General features: G+C 42.9%; 1 protein-coding gene across 4 annotated transcripts in view; it reads right to left on the minus strand.

Moving 5' to 3' along the window:
• LOC126191065 (zinc finger protein 532-like) overlaps positions 1 to 22,306 on the minus strand; it is a 78,519-nt gene that overhangs the window by 18,733 nt on the left and 37,480 nt on the right. For all 4 annotated transcript variants that reach the window (XM_049931782.1, XM_049931783.1, XM_049931784.1 and 1 more), the window contains exon 2: positions 19,626 to 19,706. In XM_049931782.1, coding sequence (XP_049787739.1) covers positions 19,626 to 19,634 — 9 coding nt within the window. In that variant the 5' untranslated portion in view covers positions 19,635 to 19,706. The remainder of the gene's footprint in view (positions 1 to 19,625; positions 19,707 to 22,306) is intronic.

A 22,306-nucleotide genomic window follows, 5' to 3' on the forward strand; every position in this document is an offset into this window, starting at 1 on the left:
TGTTCACAGATGATGCAGTTGTGTAGCAACGTCAGAAGACAGTATCAGTTTGCAGAATGACCCACAGAGGATTGATGAATGGTGCAGGCTCTGGCAGTTGACCCTGAACATCAATAAATGTAACATACTGCACATACATAAGAAAATAAATCCACTTCTGTACAACTATATTGTTGATGACAAATTGCTTGAAATAGTGTCTGCCGTGAAATATCTAGGAGTAACCTTAAATATCTAGGAGTGACCTCAAATGGAATGACCGCATAAAGCAAATAGTCAACCTGGGACCTTTACCAGGTAGAACTCGCAAAAGAGGTAGAGAAGATCCAACAAAGAGCAGTGAAAATCTCCTCTATAAAAATCAACATCATTTAGTCAGTGCGAGAGCATTCCAGAAATGCTCAACAAACTCCAGTGACAGACCCTACAAGTGAGGTGTTGTGCATCACGGAAAGGCTTACTACTGAAATTTCGAGAGAATACTCTCCGGCAAGTGTCGGACAACATATTACTTCCTCCCACATACATCTTGCAAAATGACCATTATGAGAAAATTCGAGACATTACAGCTAATACAGAAGCTTACCAAAATCATGCTTCCCACACACCATTCATGAGTGGAGCAGGGATCAGTTAGTGGTACCAAAAGTACCCTCTGTTATACATTACCAGGTGGCTGCAAAGTACTGATGAAGATGTAGATGTAGGAACAGCAGGGGCACCACGTGATGCTGGTGGCTACAATATGAGGGTTGCTACGTCAGCACTGCAACCAATACCAGTAGCAGCACCCTAGTCAGCGGCCTCCTATCAGGGATTCCCCCATGGGCGCAGTCACAACCACATCGCAGTGTACTTCACTTGCGGGTCACAGAGGATGGCCATCTGGTTCCCCCTTCCAGCAGGCTAAAGAGCACACCCATGGACGTTTTTCTGGTTTCGCCGATGGTTGAATTATCAGATCTGCTGAGTTCCTCAGGATGCCTCTGCTTCCAAGAGTGATGAGACTGTTATCTGCACTCCATGGGCTGGTATAACATTTCCATATAGTGTGTGTGGTTTCCATCACCGTAAAATGTATTTGGAACTGTGGCTAATATTATAATTTCAATACAGAGGCCCAACAAAATAGTTGTGCTTCGTTGAGAAACTATTATTGTTTGTCCTGCTGGAATTACATATTCTTGGAGACATACTGAGTCTCAACTTTATCTTTGATAAGGGTAGAAGACCCCCCCCCCCCCATGAACCATAGACCTTGCCGTTGGTGGGGAGGCATGCGTGCCTCAGCGATACAGATAGCCGTATCGTAGGTGCAACACAACTGAGGGGTATCTGTTGAGAGGCCAGACAAACGTGTGGTTCCTGAAGAGGTGCAGCAGCCTTTTCAGTAGTTGCAGGGGCACCAGTCTGGATGATTGACTGATCTGGCCTTGTAACACTAACCAAAACGGCCTTGCTGTGCTGGTACTGCGAACGGCTGAAAGCAAGGGGAAACCACAGCCGTAATTTTTCCTGAGGGCATGCAGCTTTACTGTATGGTTAAATGATGATAGCGTCCTCTTGGGTAAAATATTCCGGAGGTAAAATAGTCCCCCATTCGGATCTCCAGGCGGGGACTACTCAGGACGACGTCGTTATCAGGAGAAAGAAAACTGGTGTTCTACGGATCGGAGCGTGGAATGTCAGATCCCTTAATCAGGCAGGTAGGTTAGAAAATTTAAAAAGGGAAATGGATAGGTTAAAGTTGGATATAGTGGGAATTAGTAAAGTTCGGTGGCAGGAGAAACAAGACTTTTGGTCAGGTGAATACAGGGTTACAAATACAAAATCAAATAGTGGTAATGCAGGAGTAGGTTTAGTAATGAATAAAACAATAGGAATGCGGGTAAGCTACTACAAACAGCACAGCGAACGCATTGTTGTGGCCAAGATAGACACGAAGCCCATGCCTACAACAGTAGTACAAGTCTATATGCCAACTAGCTCTGCAGATGATGAAGAAATTGAAGAAATGTATGATAAAATAAAGGAAATTATTCAGATAGTGAAGGGAGACGAAAATTTAATAGTCATGGGTGTCTGGAATTCAGTAGTAGGAAAAGGGAGAGAAGGAAACGTAGTCGGTGAATATGGATTGGGGATAAGAAATGAAAGAGGGAGCCGCCTGGTGGAATTTTGCACAGAGCACAACTTAATCATAGCTAACACTTGGTTCAAGAATCATAAAAGAAGGTTGTATACATGGAAGAAGCCTGGAGATACTGACAGGTTTCAGATAGATTATATAATGGTAAGACAGAGATTTAGGAACCAGGTTTTAAATTGTAAGACATTTCCAGGGGCAGAAGTGGACTCTGCAAAAAGGTGGAAATTTAAGGAGATGGGACCTGGATAAACTGAAAGAACCAGAGGTTGTAGACAGTTTCAGGGAGAGCATAAGGGAACAATTGACAAGAATGGAGGAAAGAAATACAGTAGAAGAAGAATGAGTAGCTTTGAGGGATGAAGTAGTGAAGGCAGCAGAGGATCAAGTAGGTAAAACGATGAGGGCTAGTAGAAATCCTTGGGTGACAGAAGAAATATTGAACTTAATTGACGAAAGGAGAAAATATAAAAATGCAGTAAATGAAGCAGGCAAGAAGGAATACAAACGTCTCAAAAATGAGATCGACAGGAAGTGCAAAATAGCTAAGCAGGCATGGCTAGAGGACAAATGTAAGGATGTAGAGGCTTATCTCACTAGGGGTAAGATAGATACTGCCTACAGGAAAATTAAAGAGACCTTTGGAGAAAAGAGAACCACTTGTATGAATATCAAGAGCTCAGATGGAAACCCAGTTCTAAGCAAAGAAGGGAAAGCAGAAAGGTGGAAGGAGTATATAGAGGGTCTATACAATGGAGATGTACTGGGCAATGTTATAGAAATGGAAGAGGATGTAGATGAAAATGAAATGGGAGATATGATACTGCGTGAAGAGATTGATAGAGCACTGAAAGACCTAAGTCGAAACAAGGCCCCAGGAGTAGACAACATTCCATTAGAACTACTGACAGCCTTGGGAGAGCCAGTCCAGCAAAAACTCTACCATCTGGTGAGCAAAATGTATGAGACAGGCGAAATACCCTCAGACTTCAAGAAGAATATAATAATTCCAATCCCAAAGAAAGCAGGCGTTGACAGATGTGAAAATTACCGAACTATCAGTTTAATAAGTCACGGCTGCAAAATACTAAAGCGAATTCTTTACAGACAAATGGGAAAACTGGTAGAAGCTGACCTTGGGGAAGATCAGTTTGGATTCCGTAGAAATATGGGAACACGTGAGGCAGTACTGACCCTACGACTTATTTTAGAAGCTAGATTAATAAAAGACAAACCTATGTTTCTAGCATTTGTAGACTTAGAGAAAGCTTTTGACAATGTTGACTGGAATACTCTTGACTGGAATACTCTCTTTCAAATTCTGAAGGCGGCAGGGGTAAAATACAGGGAGCGAAATGCTATTTACAATTTGTACAGAAACCAGATGGCAGTTATAAGAGTTGGGGGACATGAAAGGGAAGCAGTGGTTGGGAAGGGAGTGAGACAGGGTTGTAGCCTCTCCCCGATGTTGTTCAATCTGTATATTGAGCAAGCAGTAAAGGAAACAAAAGAAAAATTCGGAGTAGGTATTAAAATCCATGGAGAAGAAATAAAAACTTTGAGGTTTGCCGATGACATTGTAATTCTGTCAGAGACAGCAAAGGACTTGGAAGAGCAGTTGAACGGCAAGGACAGTGTCTTGAAAGGAAGATATAAGATGAACATCAACAAAAGCAAAACGAGAATAATGGAATGTAGTCGAATTAAGTTGGGTGATGCTGAGTGAATTATATTAGGAAATGAGACACTTAAAGTAGTAAAGGAGTTTTGCTATTTGGGGAGCAAAATAACTGATGATGGTCGAAGTAGAGAGGATATAAAATGTAGACTGGCAATGGCAAGGAAAGCGTTTCTGAAGAAGAGAAATTTGTTAACATCGAGTATAGATTTAAGTGTCAGGAAGTCGTTTCTGAAAGTATCTGTATGGAATGTAGCCATGTATTGAAGTGAAACATGGACGATAACTAGTTTGGACAAGAAGAGAATAGAAGCTTTTGAAATGTGGTTCTACAGAAGAATGCTGAAGATTAGATGGGTAAATCACATTACTAATGAGAAGGTACTGAATAGGATTGGGGAGACGAGGAGTTTGTGGCACAACTTGACTAGAAGAAGGGATCGGTTGGTAGGACATGTTCTGAGGCATCAAGGGATCACCAATTTAGTATTGGAGGGCAGCGTGGAGGGTAAAAATCGTAGAAGGAGACCAAGAGATGAATACACTAAGCAGATTCAGAGGGATGTATGCTGCAGTAGTTACTGGGAGATGAAGAAGCTTGCACAGGATAGAGTAGCATGGAGAGCTGCATCAAACCAGTTTCAGGACTGAAGACCACAACAACAACAACAACAACAACAACAACAGAAGGGTAGAAGCTAAAGAAATGAATTAAAATTTGTGCCATGGGTGGGACTTGAACCCAGGTCTCCTACTTACTAGGCAGATGCACCATCCCCTACATCACCCAGGCAGCACAGCTGCCAGACTAGACTAGTCCAATGCCCCTCTAACACGAACTTCAACTTCAACTTTAATTCATTTCTTCAGCTTTTTGCTTTATTGAAGATAAAGTGGAGACTCAGCATATCTCCAGAAAATTGTAATTCCATCAGATCAATAGGTCACCCACAGCTGAGGTATACACAGCATTTCCCCCATTATTACAAAGCTGAGGTCTTATTCCAGTATCAGAGAGTCCTGGCAATACTGATGGTTTAAAAAGGGAATATCAAGAGGGGCAGGCCTTGGGACAAATTTTACTTCATTTTTTCAGCTTTTATCCGCTATGGACTGCAGGCAGTGGCAAGCACGGAATTACATGGGCCCTCTACATTCCTAATAAATAGGAGGTATAAAAACACTTAATTAAAAATGAATATTATGAAAAGGATAGATAACTACTTAACATGTAGAGGAGACGCTGAGTCACCGACAGGCACAATGAAAAGACTGCTATACATTTAAGCTTTTGACTGGAAGGCTATCTTCTGAATTAGAAAACACAAACACAAGTCTCATACACATGACAACAGTTTCTGGCTACTGAGGCTGGACTGCAGACTGCATCAGTGCTTCATGGGAGCAAAAATTTGTCATGGTTGGTAGAGGTAAGGAGGGGTCCTGAGCAGAGAAGGGAGGTGTAATGCTGCTTGTGGGATTGGTTGGTTTAAAAGAAGGGGGGAAGGGACCAAACTACGAGGTCATCGGTCCCTTGTTCCGAAGGAAACAATGCCACAAGGGTGAGAATAAGACAAAGAGACTTATAACACAAAACAGAATGAAAGGAAAAACCACAACAATGACTGAAGGGCAACAAAGACTTAAATGGACAAAAGGGGACAAGAAAACAACAAAGACACAAGAAACAGGCGGAAGAGGTTAAAACAAGAAAGCAGGTTACCATGGCTGGCTGACCTTGAGGATAAAAAGGAAAAGCCAGCCACTCTGCAACACATTAAGACCTCCACCATCAAAGCACTAGGGTGGAGGACACACAGGGACAAAGGACATGTGCTAAAACTTAGAGCAAATGATAAAACTCACCTTCACAAATAAAACGTAAAACTAAAGCTGCTGTTGAGGCACCAAAGGTAGGGTGCTGGGAAAGTTTAAAGTCAGCCGCAGAGTGGCTAAAGGTGGGCAGACCAGCAAGAGATGGACAACCATCATTCATGAGCCACAGCGACACCAAGGTGGGTCCTTGCGATGGAGGAGATAACCATGCATCAGCCACGTATGGCCAATGGGGAGCTGACAGAGAACCACAGAGTCCCTGCGAGAGGTGTGCACGGAGGTCTTCCACACATTTGTAGTTGCCTTAATGGCACGCAGCTTGTTGTGCGTACTGAGGTTATGCCATTCCGTCTCCCAAAGCTGCAAAACCTTGCAGCGTGATACTGAATGCGGGTCAGTTTCAGAGAAGCCGATCTCCATAAGCGGTTTTCCCATAGCCTCTTTGGCCAGCCTGTTGGCAATTTCGTTGCCTGATTCTGACATGACCTGGGGTCCAGACAAATACCACTGAATGACTGGACTGCTCCAGGGCATAGATGGATTCCTGGAAGGTCACTACCAAAGGATGGCAAGGGTAGCACTGGTCGATAGCTTGTAGGCTGCTCAAGGAGTCAGTACACAGGAGAAATGACTCGCCTGGGCATGAGCGGACATGTTCAAGAGCACGAAATATGGCAGCCAGCTCTGCAATGAAAACACTGCAGCCATCTGGTAAGGAGTGCTGTTCTATATGTCCTCCATGAACTTAGACAAAGCCAATGTGACCATCAGCCATTGAGCCATCGGTGTAAACCACTTCACAGCCCCGGTACATGTCAAGAATCGAGAGGAAGTGACAGCGGAGAGTAGCAGGGTTAACTGAGTCCTTAGGGCCATGTGAAAGGTCCAGGCGAAGCCGCAGCCTAGGTGTATAGCATGGAGGTGTTCATAAACGAACCTCAAGTATATGTGGTAAAGGCAAGGACTCCAGTTCAGAGAGAATGGATCACACATGAACTGGAATTGTAAGCCCTGACCTGGGCCGCCGATGAGGCAGATGAGCCACCATGGGCAGGAAAAGGAGACGGTAATTTGGAGAGAGAACTACAAACATGTGCAACGTAACTGGAGAAAAATTGCACATGCCTAACCTGCAGTGAAGGGACTCCGTCTGCCACCAGGACACTGGTCACCGGACCCATCCTAAAAGCTCCTGTCACTAGGTAAACGCCACAGTGGTGCACTGGGTCAAGTAAATGCAACACTGAGGGTGCCACCGAACCATAAATCACACTCCCATAGTCAAGGCAGGATTGAACAACGGTTCTGTAGATCTGCCGCAGCGTAGAGCGATCTGCATCCCAGTTGAGGTTGCTCAGGCGGCAGAGGGCATTGAGGTGCTGCCAGCACTTCTGCTTAAGCTGACGGAGGTGAGGAAGCCAAGTCAATCGTGCATTGAAAACCAGTCCTAAGAATCGATATGTCTCCATTAGAGGGAGGCGATTGTCATTAAGGTAAAGTTCTGGTTCCGGATGAACAGTAGGACACTGACAGAAGTGCATAACACACGACTTTGTAGCCGAAAACTGGAAACCGTGCGCTAGAGCCCATGACTGTGCCTTGTGGATGGCTTCCTGTAGGCGTCGCTCAACAACACCAGTACTGGTGGAGCAGTACGAAATGTAGAAGTCATCTGCATACAGAGCCGGACTGTCCTACAGCTGCTGCTAGACCATTATTGGCCACTAAAAATAGAGATACATTCAATATGGAGCCCTGTGGGACCCCATTCTCCTGGATATGGGGGGAACTATGGGAGGCACCAACTTGGACATGGGAAGTATGAAGTGACAGGAAATTGTGGATAAAAACTGGGAGCGGGCCTCGGAGACCCCACTCGTATAATGTGGCAAGGTTATGATGTCACCAGTCACATGCTTTTCGTAAATCAAGAAAGACAGCACCAGGTGTTGGCATCTGGAAAAGGCTGTTTAGATGGCAGACTTAAGGGACACAAGATTATCAGTGGTAGACCGACCCCGGCAGAAGCCACCCTGACATGGAGCCAGTAGGCCATGTGACTCCAGGACCCAATCCAACCGCCGATACACCATACATTCCAGCAGCTTACAAAGAACGTTGGTGAGGCTGATGGGCTGATAGCTATCCACATTAAGAGGGTTTTTACTGGGTTGTCCTTAGGGGTTTTATTTTTTGGACTTTTCTCACTGCTCCTTGGGTTTCTCTGGCTGGGAGGGCTTCACTGATTCAGTCTCCAGGACTGAGTATGATCGTGAAGCCCTACGACCAGTTGCCTTTGGGCACTTCAGCCACTGGTGGGTGTCATCTTTCCCATTAGCAGAAACCTGGGAAGGGAGTGACCCAAGAGATCCCTTCCTGGCGAGAAGAGCCGAAGAAACCTTACACTTCTCTGGATGAGAAGTGGGGACTGGTGTCCCCGATAGTTTGGGAGCAGGTGGGGGGTGGGGGGGCAGTGCTTATGAGGTAGGTGGTGCAATAGCAACAGGAGGGGGGGGGGGAGGGAATGGCCCCCAACATCAAGGGGGCAGGTGTAGCCTTCTGGCTCTGAGAGCCGACTGGAATTCGCGGAACTGATGGGGCTACAACTGCTTTCGTACGGGCAGCGTATGAGGTAGTCATAGCCACAGGACGTAGGTGCTCATATTTTCTCTTAGGCTCAGTGTAGGTCAGTCGGTCCAGAGTCTTTTACTCCATGATTTTCCTCTCTTTCTGTAAAATCCTGCAGTCTGGCGAGCAAGGTGAATGATGCTCTCTGCAGTTGACGGAAATGGGAGGTGGGGTACATGAATTATTGGGATGATGGACGTCCACAAACTCGACATGTGATGTTGGAAGTACAGCGAGAAGACATATGGCTGAACTTCCAGCACTTAAAGCACCGCATCGGGGGAGGGATATATGGCTTGGCATCACAGCGGAATACCATCACCTTGACCTTCTCAGGTAAGGTGTCACCCTTGAAGGCCAAGATGAAGGCACTGGTGGCAACCTGATTATCTCTCAGACCTAAATGGATGCGCTGCATGAAATAAACACCTCGCCACTCTAAATTGGTGCGCAGCTCATTGTCAGACTGCAAAAGAAGGTTCCTGTGGAAGATAATACCCTGGACCATATTTAAGCTCTTATGTGGCGTGATGGTAACAGAAACATCCCCCAACTTGTTACAAGCGAGTAAAGTCAGTGACTGGTCAGAGGATGCTGTTTTGATCAAGACTGACTCAGATCGCACTTTGGACAAGCCCTCCAACTCCCCAAACTTGTCCTCTAAATGATATACAAAAAACCATGGCTTCATCAAAACAAAGGAGCCCTCATCAGTTCTTGTACATATGAGGTACCGGGGTGAATAAGGTTCGCTGCCAGCCATAGCCTGGCATTCCTCCCATGGTATCGCCAGGAAGGGGAAGGATTTAGCGTCAAATTTTCTTGCATTGTACTGAGACTTGGAACGCTTAGAGACTGCTGGTGTTTGACCACCAGCAAGTGATGACGTGGTACGCTTTTTCGCACATCATCCGCCCTGATGCCACCCACTCTGACCAGGTGGCCTCCCTACGGGTGCCACCCAGCTGCAGCAAAGGCCTCCTGGCAGGATGACCATTGCTGGGAGTCCCAACACCCCAGGATGTCCGGCATCTACTCCTTGGCGTATGTGGGGAGTTAATGGTGCAGGCATCAGCACAGTGATCTCTGTGTTGTCAGGGGGCTACAACCAGCAGGGTACATGGTGGCCCCACCACAATGGACTGGCTACTGTGCTGGACATGAGGTGCAAAGAAGTCCATGGTCAGCGTCGGCGCAGAAAGTGACACTGTATAGTGCATGGTGGAACTTGCACCCAGGAAGGTGTCCTCACCCAAGAGATGTAGAATGAGATGGAATGCAATGCAATGACGAGAAAGTGGGCTAAAGATCTCAAGGCATGATGCACCATGTAAGGTGCCCTTCGCCAATTGGTTCGCTCTTTGGGAAAATTTTGGAAAATGGAGGTCAAACCCTACAGGGGACCATCACATAAAGGCTGAAACGTGTGCAACTCCTTTTAGTCGCCTCTTACGACAGGCAGGAATACCTCGGGCCTATTCTAATTCGCAGACCCACAGGGGGGAGCTGCTTGTGGGAGCATGCAGGGGTGTAGTGAGGATAGGGTAGGGCGGGTGCATTGGTGGAACAGATGGCTGTGTAGTGCTGGACAGGGAGCAGGGATAGGTAGGTGAAGGACAGGGACTACTGAATGTTGAGGCTCAGTTGTGTACATGAACACAGGATATATTGTAGGGAGAGTTTCCACCTATGCAATTCTGAATCATAGCTAACAACACCAGCTTTTCTGAATTGCACAACCGGCTAGCCTCCCTGCAAAATATCCTACATTCCCATAACCTCCTTGACCTCAACCTTTGCTAGTCCCTGTCCTCTACCTACCAAACCCCTTCTCTGCTCCCTGTCCAGCACTACATTAACTTCTGATCCACCAGTGTTTTTTTCCCTTTCTTCTCTACTTCTTGCGTTTTCTGCTCCCCATCCCCACTCCCTCAACCCTCAAACCTCCCAGCTGCACCTTGCAATCCAACCCCATCTCCTCCATGTCACTACATGCTCCCACAAGCAGCATTACACCTCCCCATCCCTCTCCTTACCCCCACAACCCATGCCAAATTGTTTCTCCCACAAAGAACTGTTGCAGTCTGCAGTCCAGCCTCAGCTGCCAGAGACTGTGGTCATGTGTGTGTGACTTGTGCTTGTGTGAATGTGTTATCTAATTAAGAAGAGGACCTTTCAGCCAAAAGCTTTAATGTATAGCAGTCTTTTCATTGTGCCAGGCTGTGACTCAGCATCTCCTCTACATGGTGAGAAGTAATCTATCCTTTTCATAATATTGTCGTTATACCATCCTGGACTTTCTACTGTTTGAATTAAAAATCAGTTTCTAGAATGCGCTCAATTGTAATCAAGAGGAATACAACATTTAAAAAGATTACTGTGAAGAATTAAAAAACAATTACTTAACCAATAAATTAATATTTATTATTACACAGATCTCGTATCATATACTGATGACTTAATGACTTGTACATTGTTACACTTAAGGCTGTTGGGACCCATTAATGGCATTCTAAGGTATGAAATGAGACACAATGCAGAGAGCAGAGAAAAGTGGTAGCATTTAGGCCACCGGAGCTAAATAGTAATACAGAGCTCTCAGAGTAATACAATAATACAGAACCTATACTAGAGCCCTAAATAGCAGATGCTCTGGGCATCTGTCTCAGGGGAGAAGTTTTACCTCAGAGAATTACCTGGTAACTCCATCCACTGCCTAGAAGCTTGTTAAGTGCTGGTGAGTTGATGGGTCAACTAAAGGACGCAAGAAATAGTGCACCACCATGATTCCTGAAGAGCCCAACTTTTTCTATTTAGAGAGAGTTTCCAATCAGATCGCTGGAGCACTCATGGCTAGCCTCAGTAAGCTCTGACATGTCTGTTTTTCTCACTTGGTGTGCTACTTTCAAATTTATACTTAACATGCTGCTAGTGTTCTCTACTTCTGTTAGCACCCATACCCCTGGATTCAGACACTGTTGAGCAATCAGTTGCCTCCTTAGCTTTTTCTAATGTTTAGAATTAGCCTTCAGTGTAGTAGTTAATCTGATCGCTAACAAATAGTGTTAATCAGACTCCTGAATTCCATGAGTCTCCTGCTGCAAGCGTCCTGTTGAGTCCCAGAACCAACGCCTCTCGTAGGTGTCCTGTGACAGTGTTTGGCGCTGATCCAAGGCATCATCCTGCCTTCACTGGGAATCTGTCTTTCTGCATTTGCTCCTCACTGCTTGGAAATTGCAGACTGACCTCAAACCCCCTGTCTTCCCTTATCTTGTGTCTGGACATGACACTCAGAGGTCATTTTAGTCATTACAAGGGTCAATACATTATTAATATGGAGATATATCCTCACAACACAATCAATGTCTTATTGATATAAATGTAAGAGCTGTCATATGTTAGTAGGTTTAAGGTGAAGAGAAGAGTAGCTGATTCTCCATGAGGATGAGGTAAACATCAAAGAAAGTGGCATGCGATATGGAATAGGATAACATGAAATTTAATTGGGAGAATGTACATAAGGATTCCAAAACCTTTAAAAGGGCGTCCTCACCGAGGGTCAGCTACATGCTTATGTTCACATTAAACCTAATAACAAATGATGATACTTACATTTTGAAAGTTCCCATCCTTTCCACGTCAAGCTTTCCTTCCCATATAGCCTTTACATTCAAGCCAAAGGTACTTGTTCAGGCACAGATTCTTTATGCAAAACACCACAATTCTGACTTCAGCTCCATTGGACATAATTACTCCATCATCCCAGTTCAAAAGCAGATTTCCAAGGCCATCACATTCAATCCTGGTACTGCTGATCCCTTTAAAAAACAGCTTAGGAGTATAGTTCTTGCCACTCAGTATTATCCTGGTCTTGAATGTAACAATCAGCTACTTCGACAAGGCTATAAGACTTCCTAAAACCATACCCAGAGATGAGGTGCATTCTATCTGACATTCTGTCCACCACACAAGTTTTCTCTTGCCACTGCTTGGTGAGTAGATTGTTTACCTATCCAATTACATTATATTTTCAAGTATTGATTATTTTCAAAGGTTAACATTGACATGATACTTAGTCAGAATGTTTACTTTCACACTCATGTTGTACACATCCCCCACTTCGTACCCACTGTGCATATCTGTTGTCTGTGCTGTAAACGGCTCACTATACACTTCAGCCACTTGCCCTGCAAGATTGTGATGCAGCACTTGTGCTCATGCTACATTTTGAACTCTGGCATACCTTCTGCAACAGATTAAGCTCTTTCGAATCGATCATTCGCTCTACAAACTCATCTCCCCTTCTTTTTCCTCTATTCACCCTTCTTCTGAGGAAATCTGTGTGCCAGTATCATTTCTGCCGTAACATCTGCAACACAACTATCAACAACTTTTTGCCCATTCCCTGTAGTATCTCTTAAAATAATATCATCACCTGCAGTCTTTTGCTGCACTCAGCACTGCATCCCACACTCATTCCCACTACCTGAGACTCCACAATTCCACTTGGTATTAGAGCTGGTACTCCTTACTTACTCTCCTTAATTTCAACTATATCATTACTCTGCACCACATGTAACTTCTCAATTATTTGTATTACTACACACGATACAATTGTTTTAGTGTTCACACTCAAACGATCATTCACCTTTTCACAACATTCTACGGTGCTCTTCACAGGATCGACAGGTTTCATTACATCAGTGTTAGTTGGCTGTCCTGCAGGAAAAGGTATACTATCCAGAAGCCTGCTCCTTCACCTTTCAGCTTCCTCCTTCTCCCTCCTCACTTTCCCTTCTTTACATCCAACTCATAATCAACATGTTCCTCACATCCCAAGGCCTGTTTTCGATCAACCAGATATCACTAGATATCATGCTCTCTCTGCAACTTCTCTCTGCACTCAGAAGTTTTGAGATAAGCTATTTCCTTCACCTCAGCATCAAGTGCTTCTGCTCTGTAACACCGCTTTGCATTGCTTGCTCAACACTGATCTACTTTGTCTCTTAAAATTCTCAGCACTTCACTGTGCTAGCCCCTAACAGTATTGAAAACTCTGCTCCCTGTGCTACTGAAAATGACACGATTACCTCTTATCAATTACATAAACACAAACAAGGGTGGGGGGGGGGGGGGAGAAACCTTTAAACATACCACTATCCCAGCTTCTCACTACCCCACTTACCCCCAGCTTCTCACTACCCCACTTACCCCCACCATGTATTGATGAAATTGCACTCCTGCAGTAGTTGTGTTGTAACCTTCATCCCTGGATGACAACTGTAGGCACTATTGCTCCCTCCCTAGCATTAAACAGTGTCATGGGCTTGAAGATCCTGCTGTGGACATTACTCTGTGGAGCGCAGAAGGCACTCAGTGAAAACTGATCTACTTCACAAGCACCCAATTCCATTTTTTAAAATGACTTTTCACTTTGACTTTATGAACTGCAAACTACTTGATGCCAAGTTATGATAACTAAGGAGTGCAGACAGTACTTGTTAACGTAAGTGGTGGAGTGATGGACCGATGGGCCCAGTGACACACTGGTGGTCAAGAGAAATGTTTTACTGAACTTCAAATACACGCCACATTGTTAGTAATGTGAGGCAGACATGGCCCCACTCTGGCAACCCTGGCTGGCATTGGCTCACAGGCGGTTGGCTTCCACTCCAGTGAAGAGACGCAAGTGTAGGCACCCTGTGATGCTGATGCTGAGCCAAGCAATAGCTGGCTGCCTGTCAGTAGGCCACAGCTTTGACACCAGTGACGCTCTTCTACTTTCTCTGTGATAGCGTTCTGCTTATTCCGCTGTGGAATAGCCGCACCCTGTGACACGGGCCCCAATCATGTCCACTGTAGAGGCGGGTCAAGACTGCTGTGCATGGAACATGACCTGCTGCCCTCTGGCAGGAGTCTGTCAATGGCATGTCAGTGGCATTGTGACACCAAGTTCCACAAGGAGACTCAGCACACAAGGTGGCTGGCCCAGTTCAATCTCAAACCAATGATTGTAGCTGGTGGTGCCCAGTCATCTCAAGGAACAAGTGTCATGGCAGTGCTGCTAGACTCCGAATGAATCTGCCCCAAAATTCACATCTATTTATATGGCTGTGAGGTGAATTTGCTGCACTATTACTGAGCCCCCGGTTAAGTAGTTCACAACATGCATCTTTCCCTGGTATGGTGATATCATACAGCCTACTTCGGCTATTGTCGATACGTAGTGGAAGTTTTGCCAAGCACGGCTGGTCCGTCTTCCAATCCTTTTTAACTTATGTTATCCCAACCTACATGTGACAACACTGTAGTACTGGCCCACGGTTGCTAATGCAACACTTCGCGGCATCTTCCTTACACATTTCTCTAAAACTGGATAGCGGCACTAAATAATGAATGATTTAACTGATTTGTACAGAAAGCAGTTTTGTGTTGTGTATTTACAATGGAATGATGTTAGGTCATATTTGTTTCAAGCATTGTAGTTTTAAAGCTAATTGCACTTTCAGCAGCTGTGATAGATCCCCTCGATGTGGCTTCGTGTGCTGTATAATAAATAATTACAATAAAGTCACAATTTGAAGTCTTCTAAACCTGAGTCTACGATAACCTCTAGGAGCCTTGTAGCATATTAGCCTCGCTATTTTCTTTTGTAATTTAGTGGTGGTGGTGGTGGTGGTTAGTGTTTAACGTCCCGTCGACAACGAGGTCATTAGAGACGGAGCGCAAGCTCGGGTTAGGGAAGGATTGGGAAGGAAATCGGCCGTGCCCTTTCAAAGGAACCATCCCGGCATTTGCCTGAAACGATTTAGGGAAATCACGGAAAACCGGACGCACTCTTACAGGTGCCCACAGATGATGCCATATTACTGTGGATTAATAAACGATTGAGAATGAAAATTTCAGTAGCCGATGGTCACATGCCCATTTTTAGTCTTAGCTGACGAAGTTGTGATGTTTTCAATGGTACATGCATGGGTCATCAGCTGCAGAGGCCCATTGTTAGGATCTTCGGTGCACTGTGTGTTCAGATGCACTTGTACTCTGTCCAGCATTAAGATCTGATGTTAGTTCTGCCACAGTTAGCAGCTTGTCCTGTTTTACCAGTCTACCTGGCCTTCAACGTCCAACATCTGCAATGAAGGGTGGCCGCCCTACTCCCCGAAGTTTGGACGTGGTTTCACCACATGTTGAAGACACTCACCACAGCATGCCTCAAACACCCGACAAGTCATGCAGTTTCTGAAATGTTTGTGTCGAGCCTCCAGGCCATCACAATCTGCCCTTCCTCAAACTTAGATAGATTGTGCGCCTTCCCCATTCTACACAAGGACAGCACACTCACTGATACTACATGCACTATGCGTGTGTCTGACTAGCAGTCATTCCTTGCCAGGTGATGCTACTATTGCCTGGATGGGTTTATATCGATAGTAGGTCAGTGGTCATAAGTTCTGGCTGATCAGTTTACATGTTCTATGTTTATTCTGTTGACACATTCCACATAACGTTTATTGTGGGTGTGTTCTATGGAACAAGTAACTCACTAACTTACTAATTAACATACAATTTCTTCATAGCGGGTACCACAGCAGTGAATTTATTAAAAGAAGGTGGCATTTTCCATTTATTTGTTGACTTAGCATTATACCAAGGAAGAGAAGCAAATAAATATCTCAGAAGAAATTGAAAGTATCAGTCATTTAAAAAGTTACCCTAACACACTGCTTAATGAGTAAACAGATCTTCAGAACAAAAAGTTACTTCATAGCATCAGCCACATTCAGTTAATCACCAATCAGAAATGATCTACACAATAAAGGGAAATTTAAAACTTAAAATTTAATCTCACCTCACCATAAATTTTAATATTTACTATATTTTCCATACAACTTTATTTCATCTTATTTTTTAACTTTCCTCAACTACATACATTAGGTTGGTGCATATGTCTGTAGCATTTTTCCGTTGTTGTTGTTGTGGTCTTCAGTCCTGAGACTGGTTTGATGCAGCTCTCCATGCTACTCTATCCTGTGCAAGCTTCTCCATCTCCCAGTACCTACTGCAACCTACATCCTTCTGAAACTGCTTAGTGTATTCATCTTTTGGTCTCCCCCTACGATTTTTACCCTCCACGCTGCCCTCCAATACTAAATTTGTGATCCCTTGATGCCTCAGAACATGTCCTACCAACCGATCCCTTCTTCTGGTCAAGTTGTGCCACAAACTTCTCTTCTCCCCAATCCTATTCAATACTTCCTCATTAGTTATGTGATCTACCCATCTAATCTTCAGCATTCTTCTGTAGCACCACATTTCGAAAGCTTCTATTCTCTTCTTGTCCAAACTAGTTATCGTCCATGTTTCACTTCAATACATGGCTACATTCCATACAAATACTTTCAGAAACGACTTCCTGACACTTAAATCTATACTCGATGTTAACAAATTTCTCTTCTTCAGAAACGCTTTCCTTGCCATTGCCAGTCTGCATTTTATATCCTCTCTACTTCAACCATCATCAGTTATTTTGCTCCCCAAATAGCAAAACTCCTTTACTACTTTAAGTGTCTCATTTCCTAACCTAATACCCTCAACATCACCCGACTTAATTCGACTACAGTCCATTATCCTCGTTTTGCTTTTGTTGATGTTCATCTTATATCCTCCCTTCAAGACACCATCCATTCCGTTCAACTGCTCTTCCAAGTCCTTTGCTGTCTCTGACAGAACTACAATGTCATTGGCAAACCTCAAAGTTTTTATTTCTTCTCCATGGATTTTAATACCTACTCCGAATTTTTCTTTTGTTTCCTTTACTGCTTGCTCAATATACAGATTGAATAACATCGGGGAGAGGCTACAACCCTGTCTTACTCCCTTCCCAACCACTGCTTCCCTTTCATGTCCCTCGACGCTTATAACTGCCATCTGGTTTCTGTACAAATTGTAAATAGCCTTTCGCTCCCTGTATTTTACCCCTGCCACCTTTAGAATTTGAAAGAGAGTATTCCAGTCAACATTGTCAAAAGCTTTCTCTAAGTCTACAAATGCTAGAAACGTAGGTTTGCCGTTCCTTAATCTTTCTTCTAAGATAAGTCGTAAGGTCAGTATTGCCTCACGTGTTCCAGTATTTCTACGGAATCCAAACTGATCTTCCCCGAGGTCGGCTTCTACTTTTTTTTCCGTATGTTTATTAAATACATCAGACTTTAATCATCAATAATATATTCTTCTTCACTATTTACAACTGTCTGTCAATGCTGATAACTTTTCAATTCCATGATTTTAGAAATCATGTAGTTTTGAGGCAAAGAACTCATACAGCCGTGTTCAGAGTGCATTTTTATCTGGAAAGGAAATCCTAAAAGGATGGTTGATAGAGAGCAGAAAAGGTGAAAATCGGAGGGTGCAAGATCAAGTCAACAAGGCGGGTGTGGAAAAACTTCCCAACCTAACTTGTGTATAATGATTTTTGACAGTCTAGCATAATGCAGGTGGGCGTTATTGTGGAGTAGCATTGCTTTACACAGTCTTCCTGATCATTGTTCTTGTACTGCATCTGTAAGACATCTCAGTTGTTAACAATAAATATAATAGTAATGGTAAAACCTCAGAGAAGCAATTCACTGTACACCACACCGTCGTCGTTCCACCAGATGCATAACATTATCTTTTGTGGATGCACACAGATCTTTGTACAGGGAGTCGGTCCTTTGGAGTGAACCATTCCTTTATTTTCCATATGTTAACATATAGGCACTATTTCTCATCACCAGTAAAGATACAGAATAGGAATGGTCAGCATTGTTCATGAGCCAATTGACGATGAGCAAGCAGAGATGCACATATGGCCACCTGCTGACTTTTGTGATTGTGGCTTAGAGCATGCAGTGTCCATACACCCGATTTTTGAACCTTGCCCACTGCATGCAAATGTGGTGTGCATGCATGGTGGAATGATCACAGTCATCAAATTTGCCAGTTCTCGAGAACACTGATGTGGATCATTGTGGATTAATACATATAAACTATCTTCATCAAACCCAGAAGGTCTTCCTGAACATGGAGAGTAACTAATGTCAAAATGATCCTCTTTAAAATGAGAAAGCCATGTTATGGCTATGCTCTGTCCATTGGGATTATGCTCATCCACAGCACAAAAAAATATGTCATAAACATTCTTATTTCTCCACTTGGCATCCACAGCTCCACTCACTACCTTTAAATGACAACTTGTTAACAGTGAACTACACACAAAATATTACAACTGATAAACAAACCCATAACAGCCAGAATACCAACACACAAAACAATAACACTATGAACTTCTGCACCAACCTAATATATACAGTCATAGTATTTGAAATTATTATTCCACTTTACCCTTCGATAAATATAATATCTTCACAAATACCAAGCCGTCAAATCAAAAAGACAGCATTTGTGAACCAAAATGAATAGAAAAACATTGTTTTCTATTGCAGGTGTATGTGTATGTATTCGCAGCATTACATTTCTATTTGTGGAGATAATATAACTTACTCTCTTTTTAACAGGGTACTTGTGCATGACTTAAGGCCGAAATTGTGCAATAGTGCACAAATAAACTTAAATTCTGAGTGTGGCATGGCCTCATCTGAGAAAGATATGGAAAGAGACGATAATTTCTAGCAATTTCATGTTGTAGCCAATAATGTCTGTTATGTTACATCAGAGCTGAATTTAATCATATGAAAATTTAGTTTATGAAAAACAAAGGCACTGCCATCAGAAGCAGTCAACTATGTACAAATTGAGTGCTTGCAATTTATCTTCAGTTTAATAAAAAGATCTGAGAATTCAATAGGATCATATCATAGAACCACCATTGCTGATGTGGCAGGCAGTTGTTTGTTAGCAGTTTAGAAACATGTGCCTCACACTTATTGCTCTTTAAAGACCCAATACTGCCTGAAATATTCATTTCCAACTATTGGTTATGTATCTCAAAACACTTGGTTTAAGGTCCTCTTCCATTTATACATTTTTTGTCCAAAAGTTGGGAACAAACTGTATAGTGCAGCAGCTTTATAATAGTTGTGTTCAGCTGATGTCAGTTTCACTATCCTGTGTTCTTGCAAAATTTGGAATTCTATTTTTTAAAGTTTTGTATACTGAGATAAAAAGTTTTGTATGTTGAGATAACAGCTACATCATAGGCACCAACAACAAAGATATGCAATATTCATTCAGAAATAAAATGTACATGTGTTCTCAGTGTATGACATCCTGTATCTTCAGTCTTAGTTGTTCTGTATTCTCACATATCTGTGCTGGAATATGAATGTTACTTACCTCAGACATAATGACACATTCCTCAATCAGATATCTTCAAATGTTATAACAAAAGTTTCTAGAGAAGTAAACTTCATAAATCTGGAACAAAAAGAAAAGAAAATTAAAAATATAATATAAGCTAAATGATATTAAGCAAAAAACTTGCAAGCTATAAGGGACAGTCAAACTCAACAGTAATCTCTGCATGTACTGAAGCCAATACTGTGAACAGAATTGAATAAGATAAATAGGTGAAAGATGGCAAATGTCATTTGGCAAAAACTTTAATTAATATAGACAATAGTATCCTGTAATAAGTAGATAATGTAGACAACATGTAAGAAGTGTGGTGTGAGTCACTGATTAATAAAGTCATTCCATCTCTAACCATTTCATCACTGTGATCCTACCTAGACTTGAGATGGTTTCTTATACTAGGTCCTTCAAAGACATATAGGATTAGTTATGTTTATGGCAAGACTTCTAGCTCACAGCTGTAAGTCTCGAAACTGTTCTTGTTAAGTGTGGAACTAACATTTCAGTAACATTTTATGTCTCTTTTCTCTCTGTTATTGAGTGAGGTTACTGTTAGGATGAGCGTGTAAGTAAAAGAACCGAATGGAACGAACACACAGACTCAGTCACACATAATGCAGATGGCAGTTTCAAGAATCAGTATTAAATGAGGAAACTATGAATATACTGCAGCCTCCTACATGTTACTCCAATAGGTGTCATGAACACAAGACTAGAATAATTACAGTAATGCAGTGAGGCATTCTCCCCTCACTACCAATGTGAATGGAATGGCTGAACTCCCTATTACAATGCCATCTGTCATTTTCTGCATAGTGATATGGATGTGGATTGTAAAGCATTGACTTCCATTACAGGACCTTCTTTTGCTTGTGAACTTACTGGAATTTTTTCCATCTCCTCTTTTATATTTTAGTCCAGCTCCTGTTTTCTGCTTTTTCTATTACAACAATTTAGCCTGGGTAATAAAAGTAAGAATATAACACCACAATTTTACATCAAGAAATGACAACAGGTGAATAATGACACTGTAAAAGCCAGGGAATATCACAGCAGGAGAGAACGGTTCCGTAAAAAATGCTCACCAGAAAGATGAAATAAGGCTGAACATGTAACTGTGAAATTGAAAAGCCAGAAAATTGTAGCAAAATTCAGGGAGACCTACAGAGGACGGACATCTCCTGGAAGACACAAACAGTTGAGCCTCAATGTAAATAAGTGTAATGTGTAACAACAAACAAAGAGGCAGAATGACTTATTATTATTATTATTATTATTATTATTATTATTATTATTTGAATACACTATTGGCCATAAATAAATGGAAACAATAACAACCATAAAATATCTAGGCAACTGTGAAGAGCAGTCTACAATGGAATGACCACATAAAACAAACTGCAGGAAAAATTTGTGCCAGATTGAGGAGATTTGCTGGGAGAACCATAGGGAACTGTAGTTCAATTGCAAAAGAAGTGGCTTATAAAAGACTCATTCAACCATTTCTTGAATGTTGCTCATCTGGAAGGAACTGTTACCAGGTATGATTAATTAGAGAGAGAGAGAGAGGGGGGGGGGGGGGGGGGAGAGATGGAACATCCAACTCTGTGCATCACTGAGAACATGATGTTAAAATTCTAAGAGTGCACTTTACAAGGAGAGCCACGCAACATATTACTTCATCTGATTTAATTGGATAGATAAAAAATTTACTCACCAAGTGGTGGCAAAACCCATACATAAAAGGATGTTTCAAATAGGCAAGCTTTCGGAACCAGTGGCTACTTCTTCAGCCAGAAGGGTTGAAGGGTTTAAGGGGAAGGAAGATGGATGAAGGAAAAGGACTGGAGAGGTCTAGCAAAATGGATAGATTTTGGGAAAGTCACCCAGAACTTTGGGTCAGGGGAGACTTACCTTCTCATCCCATGCAGTAAGTCTCCCATGACCCATGGTCCTGGGCGACTTTCCCAAAATCTACCTCTTTACCTAGACTTCTCCAGCCCTTTTCCTTCACTTCTCTTCCCTCCCCTTCAACCCTTCTGCCTGAAGAAGCCACTGGCTCCAAAAGCTTGCCTTATTACATCCTCCTTTTATGTGCGTGTTCTGCTGCCGCTTGGTGAGTAGATTTTTTTTATCCATCCAATTAAATTATTCTGTCAAAAATTGATTGTTTTTGTTGTTATATTACTTCATCTGACACATGATTTGCAAATAGACCACAATGGGGAAACTCAGAGAAATTAAATTTCATGCAGATGATTATCAACAGTCCTTCTTCATGTTAATCATTCGTGAATGGGAGAGGGAAGAGGAAAATAGTGTACTCTGTGTTGCACACCATCATGTTGCTTGTATAGCATGAATGTAGATATAAGGATCTAATAGTCCATATGTGCATGGCAATTTCCTATCTCAATAGTAAAAGAGAGAGAGAGAGAGAGAGAGAGAGAGAGAGAGAGAGAGCAGAGGAGGAGGGAGGAGGGAGGAGGGAGGGAGGTGGGAGGAGAGTCATTAGTGCCCCATTTTGACAGGATACTTTCCGGGACTGGATCAGACTCTGAATGTGCTCCAGCAGGGATACGACTTCCTCAAATCCTGCCCTGAAATGAGATCCATCCTTCATGAAATCCTCCCCACTCCACCAAGAGTGTCTTTCGCCGTCC

The sequence above is a fragment of the Schistocerca cancellata genome, chromosome 6 (assembly GCF_023864275.1).
Source record: "Schistocerca cancellata isolate TAMUIC-IGC-003103 chromosome 6, iqSchCanc2.1, whole genome shotgun sequence".
Lineage (NCBI taxonomy): Eukaryota > Metazoa > Arthropoda > Insecta > Orthoptera > Acrididae > Schistocerca > Schistocerca cancellata.